The following is a 19,377-nucleotide window of genomic DNA, read 5'->3' as shown; positions in this document are numbered from 1 at the left end:
GTCTTTATGCTTTCCCGTGTTTTTAAATTTAAGATAGTTGCCGGTATTACCTGCTGCCCACGCACTTCTCGGTCTGCAGGGGGCGCACCCTCAGACACACACTCTCTGACAGGTTAATGGGCGGGGCCGCCTGTGGCCTGTGGAGCTGGCCATTGGCTAGCTGGGCTGTCCGTCACGGCTTCCCGCCCCCGCTCTACGTCACATGACGCAGCCCATCATGGCGGCGGGAGCGCGGCTGCCGGGGCCCGGGGTGCCGCAGGGCTGCTGCCGTTGCTGCTGTTGAGAGGCGGCGGCGGCGGCGGCGGCGAGGCGGGCGGGAAGGATGGTGGTTCTGTGGCCGGAGCGGCGGGTGCGGACCGGGAGCCGGGCTGAGGTTTGGCCGAAGCGACGCGCGCTCCGGAGCGGCCAGCGCGGTGCCGCTGAGGCAGCGTAAGGGCGGCAGGAGCGACTGACGGACGGACGGACGGAAGGCCACCGAGAGCCGGCCCCGGGCCGTGCGGTGGGCGAGATGCCGGGGCCACCGGCGTTGCTGCTCCTGCTGCTGCTCCTGGCCGCCGGCGGCGCCCGGGCCGTGCCACTTCCGCAAACAGGTGCAGGTGAGCGGGCCCGCGGCGGCCACGGGGCTGCGGGGGCCGGGCTGCGGGGCCGCGGAGACCCGGGGGGAGGCGGCAGGCCGGGCCGGCCTCGGCGCCGCGGAACCGGAGGGCCTGCGGGGCGGGAGGCCCGGGAGAGCGAGCGAGTAGGGAGGCTGGTGCCGCAGGCGCGGGCTGCCTCCCCGGGGCCGAGGCGGGTGCGAGGCGATGCGGCTGGGTCCGGGGCTGGCGCTGGGCGGGCGGCGAGCGGGTGGCGGCGGCCGACCCCTCCCGGGCCGACCCCTCCCGGGCCGACTGCGGTCCTGGCTCCAGACCTATTGCCTGAACGCCCTCAGCCCGCATCCCCTCCTGGCCGTTCCGCTTCCCTTTGCAGATGTCACCTGCCCTCTGCGAGTCTCCCCGTCTCGCCGTGAGACCCGTTTCTTAGCTCTCATCGCGCACCTGCTAGTAAATGCTCAGGATCGAGGGCTCTGCGGGGTTCCCTGCCCCCCCTGCCGCTTGTGCTGAAGTTACAAACGGGTGCTAGACGCTGTGCTTTTTATTCTGATTCATTCTCGGGGCATGAGAAGGAAACAACTCTATGCATATTTCTATTTTAGGAAGCCAGTGATTAGAGTAGCAGCCTTTGAATAACTATTGACAAAATGGCCCAAGGGTGATTGAAGTTTCTATTTTAGCTAAGTCGTGATTTTCCTTCTATTTTAGCGATGCCGTTTTTCATATGCGGTTTATTTTCCTAGATAAACCACCAACCGCAGAAAGCATCCCAAGTTGGGTCTTTTTTTTTTTTTTTTTTAAAGGAAAAAAAAAATCTAGGCTAATTTGTCGTTATCATCTGCTGCTTATCTTTGAAATGAAGAGACTGAAATTTCATAGAATTTTCTTTATTTTATTCTGTTTATTAAATTGGTTGGGGTGACATTGGTCAACATGAACACATAGGTTTCAAGTGTGAGTTTCTATGTGTACAAGATCTGTGTATTGCACTGTAATGCCCGCCACCCAAAGTCAAGTCTTCTCCTGTCACCATCATAGAATTTTCGAGTTGGAATAGTCTATAAAGAAAATTTAGTACAATTTCTTCATTTTTTAGTTGAAGATACTGAGGCCATGGGGGTGTCTTCAATCTGCCTGCTTGTGTGATTCAAGCCTTGTAACTGCCTCGGAATACTTTTGAAGTTGAGGGTTATTTTAGAATGATGGTAATTCGGTACGAACGTGGAAGTTACCGTCCCCAGCAAAGACACAGTTTTCAAACACGTCTCCAGTGAAAGCTGTTGTAATTATTTTCAGAGCTATGCCAGGTTGTGCCATTGGGTGTCCTTTAGTTGAGTATTAACTGTTATCATTGTATCATATAACGTATGGCTAAATTCCTCCCACTGCCTTAGATCAAATATTTGTAAGGTGAATTCTGTTTTCTGATATGATAGATAAGAAGAGTGACTATTATTAGAAGTGTATAGGCAGGCCAGGTAGGAGTCACAGAAAGTATCTGGGAAGTTATAAAAGACTATATGGCCCTAACTGGTTTGGCTCAGTGGATAGAGAGTCGCCTGGCGACTGAAGGGTCCTGGGTTCGATTCTGGTCAAGGGCAAGTACCCGGGTTGCAGGCTCGATTCCCGGTCAGGAGCATGCAGGAGGCAGCCGATCAAAGATTCTTATTGATATTTCTCTCTCTCTCCGCCTCTCCCTTCCTCGCTGAAATAAATAAATAAATACATACATACATACATACATACACATACACACACACACACACACACACACACAAAGACTATGGAAAGATGTTGATATTGGTATTGAAAGATATTGATGATTAATTTGAAAATTAGCCCCAGAGTAGGATAATGGATAAAGAATGGAAGGGATTCAAGAAGTTTCCAGATGACTTGCACTTAATCGAATATTTTTATATTTTGAAAAACGGATCCTATGTAGGAACCTATAAAAACTTGCCTTCCTATAAATCTCTTAACGTGCTTTTTTTAATGGTGGTATGAATAATCTAAATTTTTTTGAGTGCTGTAAAATCAGAAAAATTAATTCATAAATAGAAATATCAAATCCTGACATAAATAAAGCATAAAGAAGTATTTGGTGATTTATAGCAGCTTTTTACATTTTCCCTTCATATCCTATTGCTTGGAAGGTGTATGGTTAGACATGAGGCTTATGACTGACAGGTAACTAAAGTTAAATTTTGTGGAAAAGATGCACAATCACACATAGATTTGGGGGTTTGTATTTCCATCCAGAAGAGATTATTAATCCTGGTAACAGAGATGGATTCTAGACCAAGAATAAAGGAACCTTGGAGCTAATCCTCATAAGTGAGATCACTGATTATGAAAGATATACCCCTCTGAATATACATGGTATATAAAAGAGCAGTTAAACATTGAAAACATAATAATTCCCAAGCTTTAATTATCTGCGGGGCTGGCCATCGTCACATTAAGGACAGATCATTGCATGGGGTCTTTTGCCTCGTTAGCCACATCTTTCTACTTAAAGTTCAAATTGGTTAATAACGTCTTGGAGAAAGCATGGCTTACCAAAACCAGGTTGGAAAAAATACTTGAATTTTATCCTTTGCCAGCCCATTTGCACGGGGAAAGAAATGAGGCAATTTACTAAAATTCAGCATTTAAACTGAAATTTATTTATCCAAGGTTGTTTTTTTTTTGTCATCCAAAATAATTTCTAGATTCAGAAGTTAACAAATATCCATTTAATCATAATAAAACTTTGTAAATATGTCATTGCCTTTGCCCATTAGAGGCAAAAGGCATTTCTTGGTTGCACTTTATTTTGGGTGTCTCTCTCTCTCTCTCTCTCTCTCTCTCTGTCTCTCAGGGAGTCCCTTACACCCTCTCAGGAAGCTTCTTTTCCTGAGAATCTGTATTTCTGCAAATACAGAAATATCCTTGTTAGGTAGACTGACATCTTGCTGGCCCTCACTAGGAAGCTTTCATAGAGGGAGAAAGTCCACTGTTTTCACACAGTTAAGTTGCCGAACTAAGATTGCAGTTAAATTCTTTTCTACAGATCATAGTATCCCATTATGTGCCTTTTATAAGATTTTTCCGGATTTCCATAAGAAAGACAGCTCTTGTATGGGCGAAGGCATTCCCCTCAGCCCATGGTTTATTAATATTGGGGTAGTGGTCAGAGGGGAAACCATTGCCATTGTTCTGTGGCGCATTAGGTCACAGCGCAGAGGAAGCGTTTAGCAGCTCCAGAGAAAGGACCTCGCGGAAGTCGGTGAAGCCGGTGGGACCCAGCTGCTGATTAAACAGCAGCTCTCGGTTTAGATTAAACAAACGGACTTGTGTCTTGAGCAAGATTTCTGAAGTAAAGGTAGTGCTTTCTACAGTTTGAATTTTTGTGTTTATTATAACAGCTTCTGAGAAAAAGTATTTTCAGTAAGCTTTCCATGCACATTATTTCAGCACTTATGGCTGTAAGGCTTGAGATTCAGGTTGGGAATGCTCTAATTGCTTTCACTTGGTGATATTTTTGGGTTAACTAAATAGGCTCATTTGCCCAGTAATAGGAAGTCTGGCCAACAATTTTGTAGCTGATTAGCATTGTAGTTATCAAATCCCTACAGTTTTGCTGATATCAATGTGCTGACTGTTTATGCAGCTCTTGAAATGTAGAGTCCTTGGGCCCTCTGTGTCCCCTGTGGGCTGTGTCACTTAGATAACAGCTGTACATACAATAAAAAAAGACTTTGTAGTGTGATTAAGGGATGGCCAGGGTTTTGAAACAGTTAAACGAGTGCTCAAAAAAGTTCTTGTAGGTGGACATAGAAGAACTTTTTCAGTCTCGTTGAGAGTAAAAGTCATGAGCCAGCCATAGGAAGAGCAGGTGTGGTAGATGGAACTTGGACTTCGGAGTTGGTCTGGCGTTGGCCTTCCTGTGCCACTTCAGTAGCTTTAAGTCCTCGGGCCAGTTACTTGAACTCTCCCAAGCTTCATAGATCTCAATCATTAAAACAAGATGATGATAATATTTACCTGCAGGGCTGTTGGGCAGGTGAGGTAGAGGTGGTGTGACATGTGACACACCTGCTACATGTTGAGCACTCAACAACATAGTCTTCGTCATTGCTTCTGATTGGCAAATTTAGGGGGTTATCATAGAATTGACTAATGGTGAGTGTATGGCTTCAGAGAGGGAACTCAGTGAAATGCCTAGAACTTGCTGGATTTAAAAAATCTTTGTTACTCAGAATAATTTGTTCTATGATGGGTGGAGAAGGAACCCTTTAAATTTAGCTTAAGTATGCAATATAGGCTGGTGGTGTTACTTCTTGAAATTTATAATGTTGGGGAATTACGCTAGAAATTTAAAAGATGATCTGGATTACTCCACTTTTATGTAATAAACTTGGTCTTGAACATCAAGATGCCTAAAGCTCTTGCATGTGCACAGTTGCTGGTTTTAATTTAAAGGAACAGAGAGCAATCTCAGTTTAGTCCCAAACAAAATTATATACTCGCATAAAGCATCCCTGAAGGCAGCCAGTCAACCTGGACCCACAGGGCCGAGGCTCCTTAGAAAATGTCATTTGGAGAGATGATTATGACTGCCTTTTCTTCTCTTTTAAAAACATGTATTTTTGCAGCCTCCTAGCTGCACGCTACACTTTTAAAAATGTGTATTTATTACTTGACATGAGGAAAAGAATATTTTAGAAAGAAGCTGGACAGATATTCCTGGTATAAAATAGACAGCTACATCTAGGGCTGTTTTTAGATTCTAATCTCAACCTTTCTGTGAATCTTCATACGAAGACACTGTTGTGAGAGAAAGCTGAAGAAATAGGCTAAAACTGGTGTGCCAGAGCAAACTGCTGAAGTATTTTTAAATTGTAGCAAGTGACTAATTTGGAACCATGCCTTGGCATTACAGTTATTTGCCACAAAGAACAGGCGTATCAGAAAAATAACCTCGCCATTTCAAAAAGTGTTTTGTTTTTTTACAAAGGTTAGCACAGTGCAGAAACTCCGCATTTCATTTGACCTCATTGTGACTCAAGTGGGGAAAATGAGAACTATTGACATGAAATGCCTCAGGTACCTGAGAGCTCTTTGCAGCCTCAATTTCCCTACTAAGACCTTTTTAATCCCCCCCCCCCCCCCCGTCCTTAGCTATCCCTAACCCTAACCCTAGAGTGTTTATTTGTGGGACAGGATGTTCATGGGGTGCAGGATGAAAACACTGGAACTTAACTCTATATTTATCTTCACCTTTTTAATATTTTGGTTTATGTGATTTTTTTAAGGTATAGAATATATTGGTACACTAATACATTTTTATGGTTTGTAAATAAATAAATTTACATGAAATGGAAGGAATGTAAAGAAAATTTACTGATGGGTGAGCTGTGTGATCAAAAAGGTTTGGATTCAATGTACAGTCTACAGTTTTCATTTAGCAAATAGCCCTTTTAAGTTCTGCCTCTTCACCCAGATTGGCAGGACTCTGTCTTAGACCCTTAGTATTTCTAGTGTTTGCATCGTATCTCACGGTTTGTAGATGATCAGTAGAAGTTTGTGGGTGAGGATGATCAAGATACTGGGGAACGGGGTTCATCACACCAGGGGCCGCACGTGTGTGTGTGTGTGTGTGTGTGTGTGTGTTAAAAGGAGAGAGTATAAGCTTAGAGCAGCGGTTCTCAACCTATGGGTCGCGACCCCTTTGGGGGTCGAACGTCCCTTTCACAGGGGTCGCCTAAGACCATCGGAAAACACATATATAATTACATAACATAATTACATATTGTTTTTGTGATTAATCACTATGCTTAATTATGTTCACTTTGTAACAATGAAAATACATCCTGCATATCAGATATTTACATGACGATTCATAACAGTAGCAGCATTACAGTTATGAAGTAGCAACGAAAATAATTTTATGGTTGGGGGTCACCACAACATGAGGAACTGCATTAAAGGGTCATGGCATTAGGAAGGTTGAGAACCACTGGCTTAGAGCCTATAATTTTTCTGTGAACCTTGCTTTTTATCCAGCCACAGTTCATCGCCTGGAATGAAGCCATTTATAATTGTTTTATTTTTTAATAATGAACTTTTTCTTTTAGAACAATTTTAGATTTACAGAAAAGTTGCAAAGGTAGTACAAAGAGTTCCTGTACATCCTTTACCCAGATTTCCCTATTGTTAACGTGGTACAGTAGCATAGTACATTTGTCTCAAGTAGGAGCCATTACTAATAATTATTATTAACTAGAGTCCATCCTTCATTCCGATTTCTTTAGTGATTCCCTGAGTCCTGTTTCTGTTCTAGGACACCACATTACATTTAGTTGTGTCCCCTTAGGCTCCAGTAATCTGTTCTTTGTTTTGTTTTGTTTTGCTTTTTAATCCTCACCCAATTATTTCCCCCCATTGATTTTTTAGAGAGGGTGGAAGGGGTGGGGGAAAGAGAAACAGAAACATTCATTCATTGGTTGCCTCCCACACGTGCCCTGATGGGGCCAGGGATGGAACTTGCAACCCAGGTCCGTGCCCTTGACCAGGAATTGAACCTTCGACCTTTTGGTGCGCAGGCCCGCGCTATAATCGCTGAGCACCACCGACCAGGGGCTGCTCTTTGTTTTGATGCTCTTGACAGTCTTGAGAAGTACTGGTCAGGTGTTTTGTAGAATATCCCTCTTCTGTCATGGTTTGATGTTTTCCTCCTGATTAGATGGGGCTATAGGTTCTGGGAGGAACACCACAGAGATAAAGTACCATTCTCATCACACCATATAATGGTTACATGATTTCAATATGACTGCCATTGGACATTTTATCTGAACTTTTACCAACTGAATTTCCAGACCCTCTCAAATCACTCTACAACTAAACTCTTAAGCCTAAGAGGTTGGTTTTCTTCCCTTGATCACCTGGCTGAGGTGCTGTTTGTCAGCCTTCTCCACATAAAGTTACTGCTCCTCCCTTCTCCACACTGTGTGTGTGCCGTGATGATGTTATACCCCTAATCTCTCAGAATGTGAGGGACGCCTCGCAGGCTTAAGTGTAGAGTGGTTTTAGGGGTCTATCGACTTTGGAAATTGTTGAAAAGTATTGTGGCACCTCCTGTAGTTGGTGAAAGTGAAGATCAGATGTCTGATGGCAAGTCTCTTGCAGAGCATGGTGGTAGACTTGTTTTGATCTCTACGGAGCTTTTCTCTTTTTTTATTATGGAAAATTTCAAACATACACAAAAGTAGAGGAAGTAATATAATGAACTCTCATGTACCCATCACCCAACATCAACAGTTTTTAATTTACGGTCAATCTTGTTCACATGTACCCTTCTCACTGGCTCCAACCCCATTGTTTTGGTGTAAATCCCAGCTATGGTATCAGTTCAGCTGAAAATGTTTCAGGAAAAAGTAAAGATGTTTTTATAAAACGGTCTCTTCAACAAGATCACCTGGGGATCCCAGCTGGCATGGCTCAATGATTGAGAGGGGACCTATGAACCAGGAGGAGGTCACTGCTCAATTCCCGGTCAGGGCTCATGCCTGGGTTGTGGGCTCGATCCCCAGTGCGGGGCCTGCAGGAAGCAGCCAATCAATGACTCTCTCTCATCATTGATGTTTTTCTCTTCCTCTTCCTCTTCCTCTTCCTCCCTCTCTTAAAAATAAACCAAAACCAAAAGAAAAAGAAAAAAGATCACCTGGGAATTTGTAGGAGTGCAGGTGTTTGAGCCCCAAACAGACCAACTGAATCAGAATTCTGGAAATCTGTATTTATAATACTTTTCTGGGATTTCTCTGCCCCAAAACAAAATATTTTATTTTCTACTAGCGACAAAATCAGTTATTTAATAGAAATCTGTTGGCTTGTATAACCAGTGAGACTTAAGGAAGGAAGAACAATTTTAAATTTAAAAAATTTAAATTAATGTCAGTTCCTGAAACGTGGAGAGGTTGCTACCCCTGACCTCTGTGCCAGCATACAGTGCTGAAGACTCTTCCTGGGAGAAGTGCCTGTTCCGTAACCACAGAAGAATTTAGACACTCAGGGTAGAACACCCTCACAGCTCGACATACCTTTGATTTTATTTTTTTAACTTCAGCCCCTTCTTTGGAAGTCAGTATAACTAGTAACTTCTTTACGTTTTATAAATATCCTGTATAAATAATCAGTCAAAACTGTGAACCGGTACCTGATAGATGCTGGCCCTGGGAGCTGAGAACCTGTGGTGTAGACGTGCCAGCCGATACCTGGTTCTGCCCTGCACCCCCACTGGCCAGGACCTTAAGCTAGAGCCAGTGTAACTCCTCGATATTCCTGTCCGTCCCCCCGTCCCCCCCCCCCCCCGGTCACAGATGCGCACAGTATCCCAGGCGGGCCTCGGTTCTTGACCTATATAGTAGCTGCTGGTGTTAGTTCTTTTCAGCACAATATCATGTTAATATCTTGGTTTTTAAAAAGTTTATTTTTTCAAGCTATTGATCTTGGAATAGTCTAGGATTCGTAGTGTATTTCATATTTTCCAACAGGTACTTTTTTTTAAAGCTAGTCGATATGTGTTGATACATAGGATGGAGCAAAACAGTTGTGAGTATGGGAAACATAGCGATTATTCTTGTATTATTATTGATTAATTATTGTATTATTTTCCAAAACTGTACATTTTATTTTTATTTTTTAAAATATTTTATTGGTTTTTTACAGAGGGGAAGGGAGAGGTATAGAGAGTTAGAAACTTCAATCAGCTGCCTCCTGCACACCCCCTACTGGGGATGTGCCCGCAACCAAGGTACATGCCCTTGACCAGAATCAAACCTGGGACCCTTCAGTCCGCAGGCTGATGCTCTATCCACTGAGCCAAACCGGTTAGGGCGTGTACATTTTACATTGATGTACAAAATCCTATCTAATAAAGAGGGAATATGCTAATTGACCCTCATGCCATTGCAAAGATGGAGACGCTCACAGCCACAAGATGGCCAGCGGGGGAGGGCAGTTGTGGGTGATCAGGCCAGCAGGGGAGGGCAGTTAGGGGCGACTAGGCCAGCAGGGGAGGGCAGTTGTGGGTGACCAGGCCTGCAGGGGAGGGCAGTTGGGGGCGACCAGGCCTGCAGGGGAGGGCAGTTGGGGGTGACCGGGCCAGCAGGGGAGGGTAGTTAGGGGTGACCAGGCCTTCAGGGGAGGGCAGTTGGGGGCGACCGGGCTGACAGGGGAGGGCAGTTGGGGGCGATCGGGCTGGCAGGGGAGCAGTTAGGCATCGATCAGGCTGGCAGGGGAGTGGTTAGGGGTTGATCAGGCTGGCAGGTAGAAGCGGTTAGGGGCAAGCAGACAGGAAGGCAAGGCGAGCAGTTGGGAGCCAGTAGTCCCGGATTGTGAGAGGGATGTCTGACTGCCGGTTTAGGTCCAATCCCACAGGGATCGGGCCTAAACCGGCAGTCAGACATCCCCCGAGGGGTCCCAGATTGGAAGAGGGTGCAGGCTGGGCTGAGGGAGATTCCCCCCCCCCCCCCCCCAGTACACAAATTTTGTGCATCGAGCCTCTAGTATTCTTGTGATTAGCTAAAAAAAGTAAACTACCCCAGAAACTGCTGTATTATAATGGGTTTGATTAAGAACATCATAGGTTCATAGACCAGTACAGATAATTCAGGACTTTATTTTTTGCAACACATATGCCTTGAATAGGAGAAAAGAAATTAGTTCAAGCATCTATGATAGTGAACTTTGAGAGAGAAGTTGCTCTTATTCCAAAGTGAAACCACTATAATTTAATTTTTAAAAGCTCTTTTTTTTTCTCATGTGTTCTCCATGTTCATAGTCCATCCCAAACACCTCTTACATTCTTTTTTTGCTATCGTGAACAGGAGACTTGAGTTTCATATATAATTGCAACTTTTAACTGTAGGAAGTAAGTCTCTAAGATATCTTGGACTTAGAAGGTAGATGAGGGAGAATTTGTAGTCATTTTACACATTTCAAATATCTATTTTAACCAAATAGTAATTGTGAAATTTTGTAATTTCAGTTTTTTATTGCAAAATAGAAGTGTTATAGTCTGTCGGTTACCTCTCACATAGCCTCTAAATTTAAGTTTTATGTGTTTTTCACATTGCAGATTCTTCCTCAGAACCTCAATAAATTCAACTTGTGTTCCTTTCAGAAGGAAAAATAATCCTCTTCCTGGTTCTCCCTGGCAGGGTACCTCTCTAGAATAGTTCTTTATGTCAGTAGCAACTGTTACTTTCCAAGGACCCAGCCTGCAGTTATAGGCAGAGCCCCACTTGACTCTGACTTCAGACTGTTATTAAAATGCAGCACCCGCACACTGATTGCTAGTGAGACACTGAGAAATAACAAACTTACCAAAATAGTCCCCTGGGAACACTCTCCCAGAGGCCTGATGGAGTTCAGAAATGTGTAATCTAATTTCTTCTTTAGGAAAAAATTAACTTTTAACAAAAGATCATTATAACCAATATTAACCATATAGGCACAGGGTAGAATCATAACATTTTGAAATTATATATCCTTATAGCTAGAACTTGGAGCTGATATGCAAGTTTACAGGTGCAGGAACCAAGGCTCAGAGAAGTTAAGGAGCAGACCCAGTCCCGTACTGCCAGTCAGTGGCAGACTAATTGTGGAATGTGGGGTCCTACCGCCCAGCCCACCCTGCTCACCAAGTTCACTGCCTTGCACTGTCGAGAACGCACTTATTAGCGAGATGCACACTCACAGACTATAATTCCAGTCATTTCTCCTCTGGATATTTATTTCTATGTACTGTCTGAAAATACTGGGATGGAATTTAAACACAGTTGTCATATAGTCAATTCTTGAAGTTTCTTAATTTTCACTAAGTAATTCTCTTCAATACTTCAAGAATTGACTATATGACTATTGCCGGAAGGTCTTTTATCTTGGGCTGGACACCTCAGTGTGTGGAAGCACCTAGTTATATCGGGTTAACCTCTCCTTGGTCTGTTTTTCTGTATAATGTGAAGGCACATCAGGGAAGCACTCTCAGGACATCCTAGTTAAACCTCATCTTTGTGTGCCTCGGGGCCTTGTCAGGGCCGGTGTGGTAAGCAGTTTCTGGCTGAGTTATGAAGATAGTACTTAAAAAAGAAAACTTTGTTACGGAGGTCTTTGAACATACACAAAAGTAGACAGAAGAGTAAAATGAATTCTCTTTACCCACCTCCCAGTCCCAGCCATGCCTCTGGCCAGTCCAGCTACATCCATACCGCCATCAACTTCCTCTCTGAAGAGAGAACTTTTAAAAGACACATTGCTTACAACTTTGTTTCAGTTACATTAACAAGAATTCAATTTCAGCCTTAGGAAGCTACACAGCCTCTGGAACTCTAGGCTCTAGCAAGGTGTTGTAGGAAATTAGAAAAAAGAAAAAGGGAGACGTGTTTTTCTAGGATTTTTAGGGTCTGCCCTGCCTGGAAGTAAGGCGCATGCGTTTAGGTCAGCTCCTAGCCTTTGGCCTGTTGTGCAGAAATTGCATTGGCTGAAGTTTGTGTTGTGACTCCAACTTTCCACTGATTTGCCTGCACATCTGTACACATTTCCATGGGAAGGTGAGTGAGGAGACAGAATGTCCTTTCCCCGAGGCAGTAGTGGTCAGTGAAGTAGCCGGCGTTGGGGAGGGGCCCTGGGAAACGGGCCCTGGGGTCCTGCTTCTGGGGCCGGCTGCTGCCTGTTCTGACCTGGCTTCCGGGACTGCAGGAAGGCCTGATTCAGAGTCGCCACAAACCTCTGAGCACGGCGCATGACCGCAACAGGCAACCATGCCATCAGCTTCATGAAGAGTCTAGTTCAGTGATGGCGAACCTAGGACACGCGTGTCAGAGGTGACACGCGAACTCATTTTTTTGGTTGATTTTTCTTTGTTAAATGGCATTTAAATATATAAAATAAATATCAAAAATATACATCTTTGCTTTACTATGGTTGCAAATATAAAAAAATTTCTATATGTGACACGGCACCAGAGTTAAGTTAGGGTTTTTCAAAATGCTGACACGCCGAGCTCAAAAGATTTGTCATCACTGGTCTAGTTCATGGAATACCACCCCTGCCATCGTTTCCCAGGTGTGGGGCACGGGTCCCACAGAAGTCTCCTAAGCCCGACACCCTTTTGGCCAAGCTATGCCTCCTTAGGGGAGCTCTCTTCTTTGGTAGCTTCCATCCTAGTTAGTATCTTTAAAATCGGAGTGAAATGAACCTTTGATAACAAATTTTAGTGGAATAGGCTGAGTGAAACAACAAATTTAGAGTCATGTCTTAGAAAGCATCTACTTGGATTCCTTTTTTTACCAAAAAAAAAAAAAAAAAAAAAAGGAGTGGCAGCCCAGGGACAGTGAGCCCCGTCTCCACAGCCCAACACGCCCTGGGCTGCCAGAGGGGAGAGGGCACCTTTGGGCTTTTGCTTTGCCGGCACCGGAGTCTCCTACAGCTTCCGGTGAAAGGAGCCGTCATGGAGAACAGGGTGTGTGTGAATGAATACTCGCGAACAGAGGAGAACATAAGTTGGGGGAAACCCACTTTCTAAGAAAATTTATTGTTTAAAGAAAACAACTTAATAGTTACACTGCTTAATATGAATTGCAAAATGGGTAAATTAAGAATGTTTTTGGAAGTTCTCTGAGACCCGGGAATAAGTGATGAACTTAATGGTGGGGAGGGACAGGACCACCCAGTACAGGATGCTTTAGGGGGTGGTTAGTAGTGGGAGGAAAATCTTTGCCAAATAAGAGCATCAAATTATCAAAGGACTGCTGCTGTTACAATGTTGTTTGACCCTTAAAACAACATTCTGTTAACCAGGAGATTAGTCATGAATTTCTTTCTCCACCGCTCTCTCCTTGCTTATCTTCCCTCCTTTGCTGGTGCTCCTTAGTTGGTGTCTCTCACTTTTTTCTCTCTTTCTCCCCCTCCCCCTACTTCTGACTGAATGCCAGGCTCTGTGCTGGGCCCTGAGAATCGCTGGTGTAGTACACATGCCTGGTCCCCAACCCTGTTTAGCTTGCAGTCTTGTGGGGAAGACGTGGACATTTGGAATGCTAGTGTGATAAACTCTACGGTGGGGAAATACAGGGTGCATTGGGGGTCCGAAGGTAGGGACTGGGACCTGCGGGGCCAGTTTCCAAGTTGAGATCTGAATGGTGAAGATCAATGGGGGGAAGGGTGTGTCAGTGGGGAGCTTCCTGGTGGGAAGAGTGTAAATACCTGTGACGGAACAGGGAGTACATCCTTGGTCTTTGTCCCCTTTCCTGGACCAGAGCTCCCGAAACACGGGATTTCCTGGTGACGGGGTGATGGGAGCATCTCTTGGTATTAACAAGCCCTTCTCAGTCACACATGAATTTATGCTAATGAAGTGACTCTAGGTGGGCCCCCATTAGCTTCTTGATGGGCTGGCAGCCAGAGGAGCCAAGCACGTGATTAGAGGGTTTGTCCTGGCAGCCCCACCCTTTATGACTTGAAGCACTGGGTAACCACACGGTAAGTATGAGGACATTTCTCTTTATAAAAGTCTATCAATTTGTAACTGAAGAAGGAATGACAACATGAGAGGATCAGCATTTTGCAGTCTCTAATGGATCGAGCATTGATTATCATTGCTTTTTATCAGTGGATGTTTACATTTTTTATTTAACCCCAGGATTGTTTCACAGGTAACTCTTTAGTTAATTACATGTATGTTCACATTCTGATGGAAACTCTAGGCAGGGATTTATAATGGTTGAATTAATAATCAGGTAGTGCTCCTGACTTACTCTGAGTCATTACTGAGAAATTGCATGCTCCTAATTACCTGTCTATAAAACAGATAATAGGTACCCACCTCTTAGAGTTCCTCACGGTTTCTGCTTATTAAATCAAATGGTAGATAACTATTAAAATGGTTTGAAACTGTGAACTATCACTCACAGAATGTGTTTTAGAGATGCCAAGGATGTTTTAATTGGTGTCTGAGGGAAGCATGCTAAGCACCCAGACCTCCAGTTACCCTCATTTCAGTTTGCAGTGGGTAAAGCTGCCTCAGTGTCTGGAGACACTCCTGCTGTTACTGATGTTTTTCTTTACTGGACGTGGGTTTGATGTATGCATTCTGGATGGCGGAGACGGGAATGTTCAAGGAAACCCGTCTTGCTTCATGGTTTCCTAACAGTTGTAATCCAGCCTCCCAGGGGCTGGTTTGCAGTTTGCCCGCAGGGGTGTGGGGACTTCAGCTGCAGTTCCTCGGGCTGGAATTTCCTTCCTCTGTGGCCTATGCAGGCCCATCTCGCCTTCCAGCCTGTGCTAGGTTGGTTCTAGTTCTTCAACTTACGGAAGTTTTTCCTTCACTGGTATAATAGAGGTTTTTTAAAGCACAGTGCTTTGGACGAACCAAGAGAAAAACACAGTATATAAAATAGTTTTAAAAGTGATAAAACTAAAAATTCCTACTGGAGGCTACCTAGTAGGTTCCTTTTCAGGCAGTAATTTGTGGAGTGCTTTCGGTGGGACTGGTAGACACAGGTGCAGGGGTCTGGTGCATGAGGAAATCTGCGTGCGGGAGCAGCTGCCTCTGTGGTGTCCTCACCAGACAGGCATGTAGGTGGACCCAGCAAGTGAGTGAGGGGAGGGCCAAGCTCGACACAACGGGTTGTGTAACACGTGGACGACTTCTCCTGCCGACCTAATGGCCCACAGGAGAGGCTTTCTGAATCAGATAACTGAGCTGCCTTCAGGCAGTTCTGATCCAACTTGACAATAAATAGTCAGTGTGTGCTGAGAAAAAAAATACGGATGGAAAGAGAGGAAAAAATGACTTAATATTTGTTATGTGGAGCTTGGAGGAGAGCCCCAGAAGTGTGTACTGTCTTAATTAACAGTGATAGACTTCGGTTCAAAGTACTTAGGTTAAGCTGTTTTTAAGTGTTAAAAGTTAACCTCGAGAGGCAAAACAGTGTGGGGTCCTGGGGAGCATGGGGTTTATACTCAGCACCACATTCCCACTGTGTCCTCGGGCATATCAGTGTCTCACCGTGATGTGGAGCTGGTCGAATCCCTCAGCAGTGTAGTAACGATCGGATGAAATCATACTGTAGTTTATCAAATCTCAGATACAATTGATTATGACACACCCTTACTTCTGTGCCATTAAAAAAGAGGAAACTCTGCCAATGAAAACCAACTTTTCGAGTATAAGATACACCTGAACATTCAGGATGTTAAAATGCAGTGGACAAACTGCATTTTAAAAATAAAAGACAATACAGTGGCTATGAAAGTGCTTTGCTGTAAGGAGCCTCAGGAGTCATATTTACTTTTTATTGCATGAGCCAGGGGAGGAAAACCAAGTTATAAGAATGAGAACCAGTGGGACACACAAACCGAGCTGAATGAGAGAACAGGTAGCTGAGCGGAGGAGAAGGAAGTGATCTTTCTGGGTTGTCTTCATTCTTAGAAAGTTGGTTGTTGCGCCTCACTTAGTTGAGAAATATGCCGTGTCTGTAGCTAAGGGATTCTTTCTCTCTCTGGAAGTTGACTTCCTCCAGATTGGCTTTTGAGAGGAGTCAGCAAGCCAGCAGTGTGGGTTCAGTGAATGTATGGACTTTGAATGTATAGATATTGTTGGTTTAGAACTTGCAGATTCTTAACAACCTCGGTTTACTGTATTAGTTGTAAATGCAGAGGCTGAGCCCCACTTGTAACAATGTGGTTTCGGCGTTGCTTTCACAAACAGACTTTTGTGTTGAGAAGGAACTTAGTCCTGTTTGCAGCTGGCTTTAGGCCTCTCCGCTCTTCACTGAAGTCGTTTATGCTCAGGAATGTGTCTTGCTCACGTAGGCATTTGGATTCGTTGTTCTTTGCTTCAGGTATTATAGTTTCGCTGCAGAAAAACGGTGGCATCGTTCATAACTTGTCTCCATGCCTTCCCCTTGGTGCATTTGAACACATAATTAGCTGCAGATGAGGATTTTAAGGAAAAATTTATTTCTGACCTTATTGTGGTAATCATTTCCCAATACATATGTATATCAAATCATCACGTCATACGCCTTCAACTGATATCATGTTATATGTCAGTTATAAGCTCAATAAAACTGGGGGGCAATGTTTATTTCTTAGTAAAACACCAGTAGGTGAGACTCAGCAGTTTGCTCTACTAAAGAAGATACTCAAAATAGCCCTAGTTGGATGAGATGTTTTCCAGGTAACTTTTTGTTGAAAGTGAGATGTAAAATCTTTATGCTGTAGACAGGGATTGCACACTTTCCTACAAAGGGTCAGATAGTCAAATATTTAGGCTTTGTGGCTCACATGCAGTGTCTATTGCATCTTGTTTTGTTTTATTTTGAAAACAGTTCTTTAAAGATGTAAAAATCACTCTCCTCTGCCCCCTGCTCCTACCAGTGCCATGCAGAAAGGGGCCACGGGCAGGCTCTGCTCTAGTGGACAAGCTCCTGGTTATGACCGAGGCTCCTCGGAGAAGTGGCTGCTAGCCCGGATCACTGTAGTGCCGGCACGTTAAGGAGATGTGGGGAAAACAGCAGAGGACGGGCACAGCCCAAAGGCCCCGTGGGCAACTGGAAAGCGCTCCCAGGGCCAAAGCTAGAACAGTTTGAGCAACAAAATAATGATAATCCTGGGTTGTAACCCCAGCATATAAAAGAAATATCTGTGAGTTCATCTCTATATATAAAAAGCCAGCAACCATAACGCTGTAACGACTGGTCGCTATGACACCAGCGAACCACGTATCGGGGTGGGGCCAGCCAGCCAACCTCCCGAGGCCCCTCTCCCCAGCCAGCCCAGCACCCAGCCGCTCCCCCTACCCCAATCAGAGGTGGGGCCTACTGGCCAATAGCCTGCAGCCCCTCCCCCCAGCCAGCCTCCCACTGTCTCTTCCTCCTGACAGGCCCAGCCCCGATCTGCCGACTGGGGCTGAGCTGGTCAGACCCCACCCATGCATGAATTCGTGCACTGGGCCTCTAGTAGCTGTATAAGTGAGGGGGGAGGAACTAATCTTCCTTGCAGAAGAATTACAAATAATAAATGTAGGAGTGAGGGAAATAGAAAATCACCATTGGAACATCATGATATTAATGGCTGCAGGTAAGATGCAGTGACAGATAAGAAAATTAGTGTGTAGAACTTACGGGGACACAGGATATTTGCCTAACCTCAAAGTGTCTTCCCCAAATACTAATCACTGTGGTAGTTTTAACGTATGTCCATGAATTCTGTGATGTTCCTCCCTCCAGGAAGTACAGCTTACTCCCCTGTGAGGTACACCTGACTTTCAAACCCACTTTTAAGGAATCGAGTAGTAAAGGAGACAGTGGTAACTTCCCAGTGGTAAAACCCAGCAGAAACCACCTGGGCCAAGTGATCAAGTTCACAGGCCCAGGAACAAGTCGTGCCAACATCTTGTGTCCTTGCTATGAGGTGATGAGAAGGGTCGTTCACCCTGTGCCAGTCTAGATTCTTCCGGCATATCTATAACCTCAGTCCAATCATGAGGCAGCCCACATGGAGGAACACTCTACACAGTAACTGAACAGTACTCTCCAAAAGTGTCAAAGTTATGAAACACAAAGCCTGAGAAACATCAGGGGTTGGAGAAGACTAAGGGGCCATGATGGTTAAATGCAGTGTTGGTAACCTGGATTGAATCTGGAAAAGTTAAAGGATATTAATGGGACACCTGGTAAAATCCAAATAAAGTCTGAAGTTCAGTTACTGGTGTTGTACCAATGTTACTGTCTTAGCTTTGATACGTGCACCATGGAAACATAAGATGTGAATGTCAGTGGGAGCTGGGGAAGGGGCATGGGGACTCTGGATTGTCTCTGGAACTTTTCTGTAAATCTAAGATGATTTCACAATAAGATTTTTAAACCCTAGCTTCTTATCTTGGGTTGGTTGTCATCTTTATCCTGAACACTTAAGCATTATTTTATTAACTCTTGGCCCCATTTATATTTGGTGGAAAATATATTGATTTGTTTATTAAAGTTGATTTTGGAATGTCTACGATGTTAATATTACTTATTTCTCTTTCCAGGGGAGTCACCTGCTGCCGAAGTTTCCTCATCTTTTGTGATCCTATCTGTGTGCAGTTTCATTATATTAATCGTGTTAATTGCAAATTGTGTATCCTGCTGTAAAGACCCAGAAATAGACTTTAAGGTGAGCACAGATAGTGGGAACATTCAAAATCATCCTCTGATACATTTATCAATAGGATGGCTAAATCTTACACTCCCTTGGGAGCAGGGGTGGGCAGACTTCTTCTGTAAGAACCAATACTAAATATATTCTGCCATTGTAAATAGTAAATACCATAGGCCATGCAGGGTCTTGTCACAGCTACTCAACTCTCAGCTCTGCCATCGTAGTGCTACATCAGTCATAGACAGCACAGAAAGAGATGTACCAGTCCTATCTAATAAAATAGAAACATGGTAATTGGCGTACGACCGCTACCCTTCCCATTGGCTAATCAGGGCAATATGCAAATTAACTGCCAGCCAAGATGGCAGCCGGCAGCCAGGCAGCTTGAAACTAACATGAGGCTTGCTTGCTTCAGTGACAGAGGACTCCAACGTTCCCCGCCTGCCGCTGCAGGCCTCTGAGCTGCAACTCTATAACAACTATGTAACAAATATAGAAGCTATGTAACAAATATAATATATAATATAATATATTACATATTCTATATAATATGTAATATATATAATATATAATATAATTATATAATATATAATATAAT

At 44.1% G+C, this 19,377-nt stretch overlaps 1 protein-coding gene across 1 annotated transcript in view; it reads left to right on the top strand.

Moving 5' to 3' along the window:
• The first annotated feature begins 200 nt into the window (after positions 1-200).
• Positions 201-19,377, top strand: part of LMTK2 (lemur tyrosine kinase 2) — a 57,172-nt gene continuing 37,995 nt past the window's right edge. Inside the window, exons 1-2 of the mRNA XM_081090869.1 lie at positions 201-596; positions 18,670-18,794. Coding sequence (XP_080946995.1) covers positions 509-596; positions 18,670-18,794 — 213 coding nt within the window. The 5' untranslated portion in view covers positions 201-508. The remainder of the gene's footprint in view (positions 597-18,669; positions 18,795-19,377) is intronic.

This window comes from Myotis nattereri (assembly GCF_964212035.1).
Source record: "Myotis nattereri genome assembly, chromosome: 5".
NCBI classification, from domain to species: Eukaryota; Metazoa; Chordata; class Mammalia; order Chiroptera; family Vespertilionidae; genus Myotis; species Myotis nattereri.
This window is presented reverse-complemented; position numbering and strand designations above follow the sequence as displayed.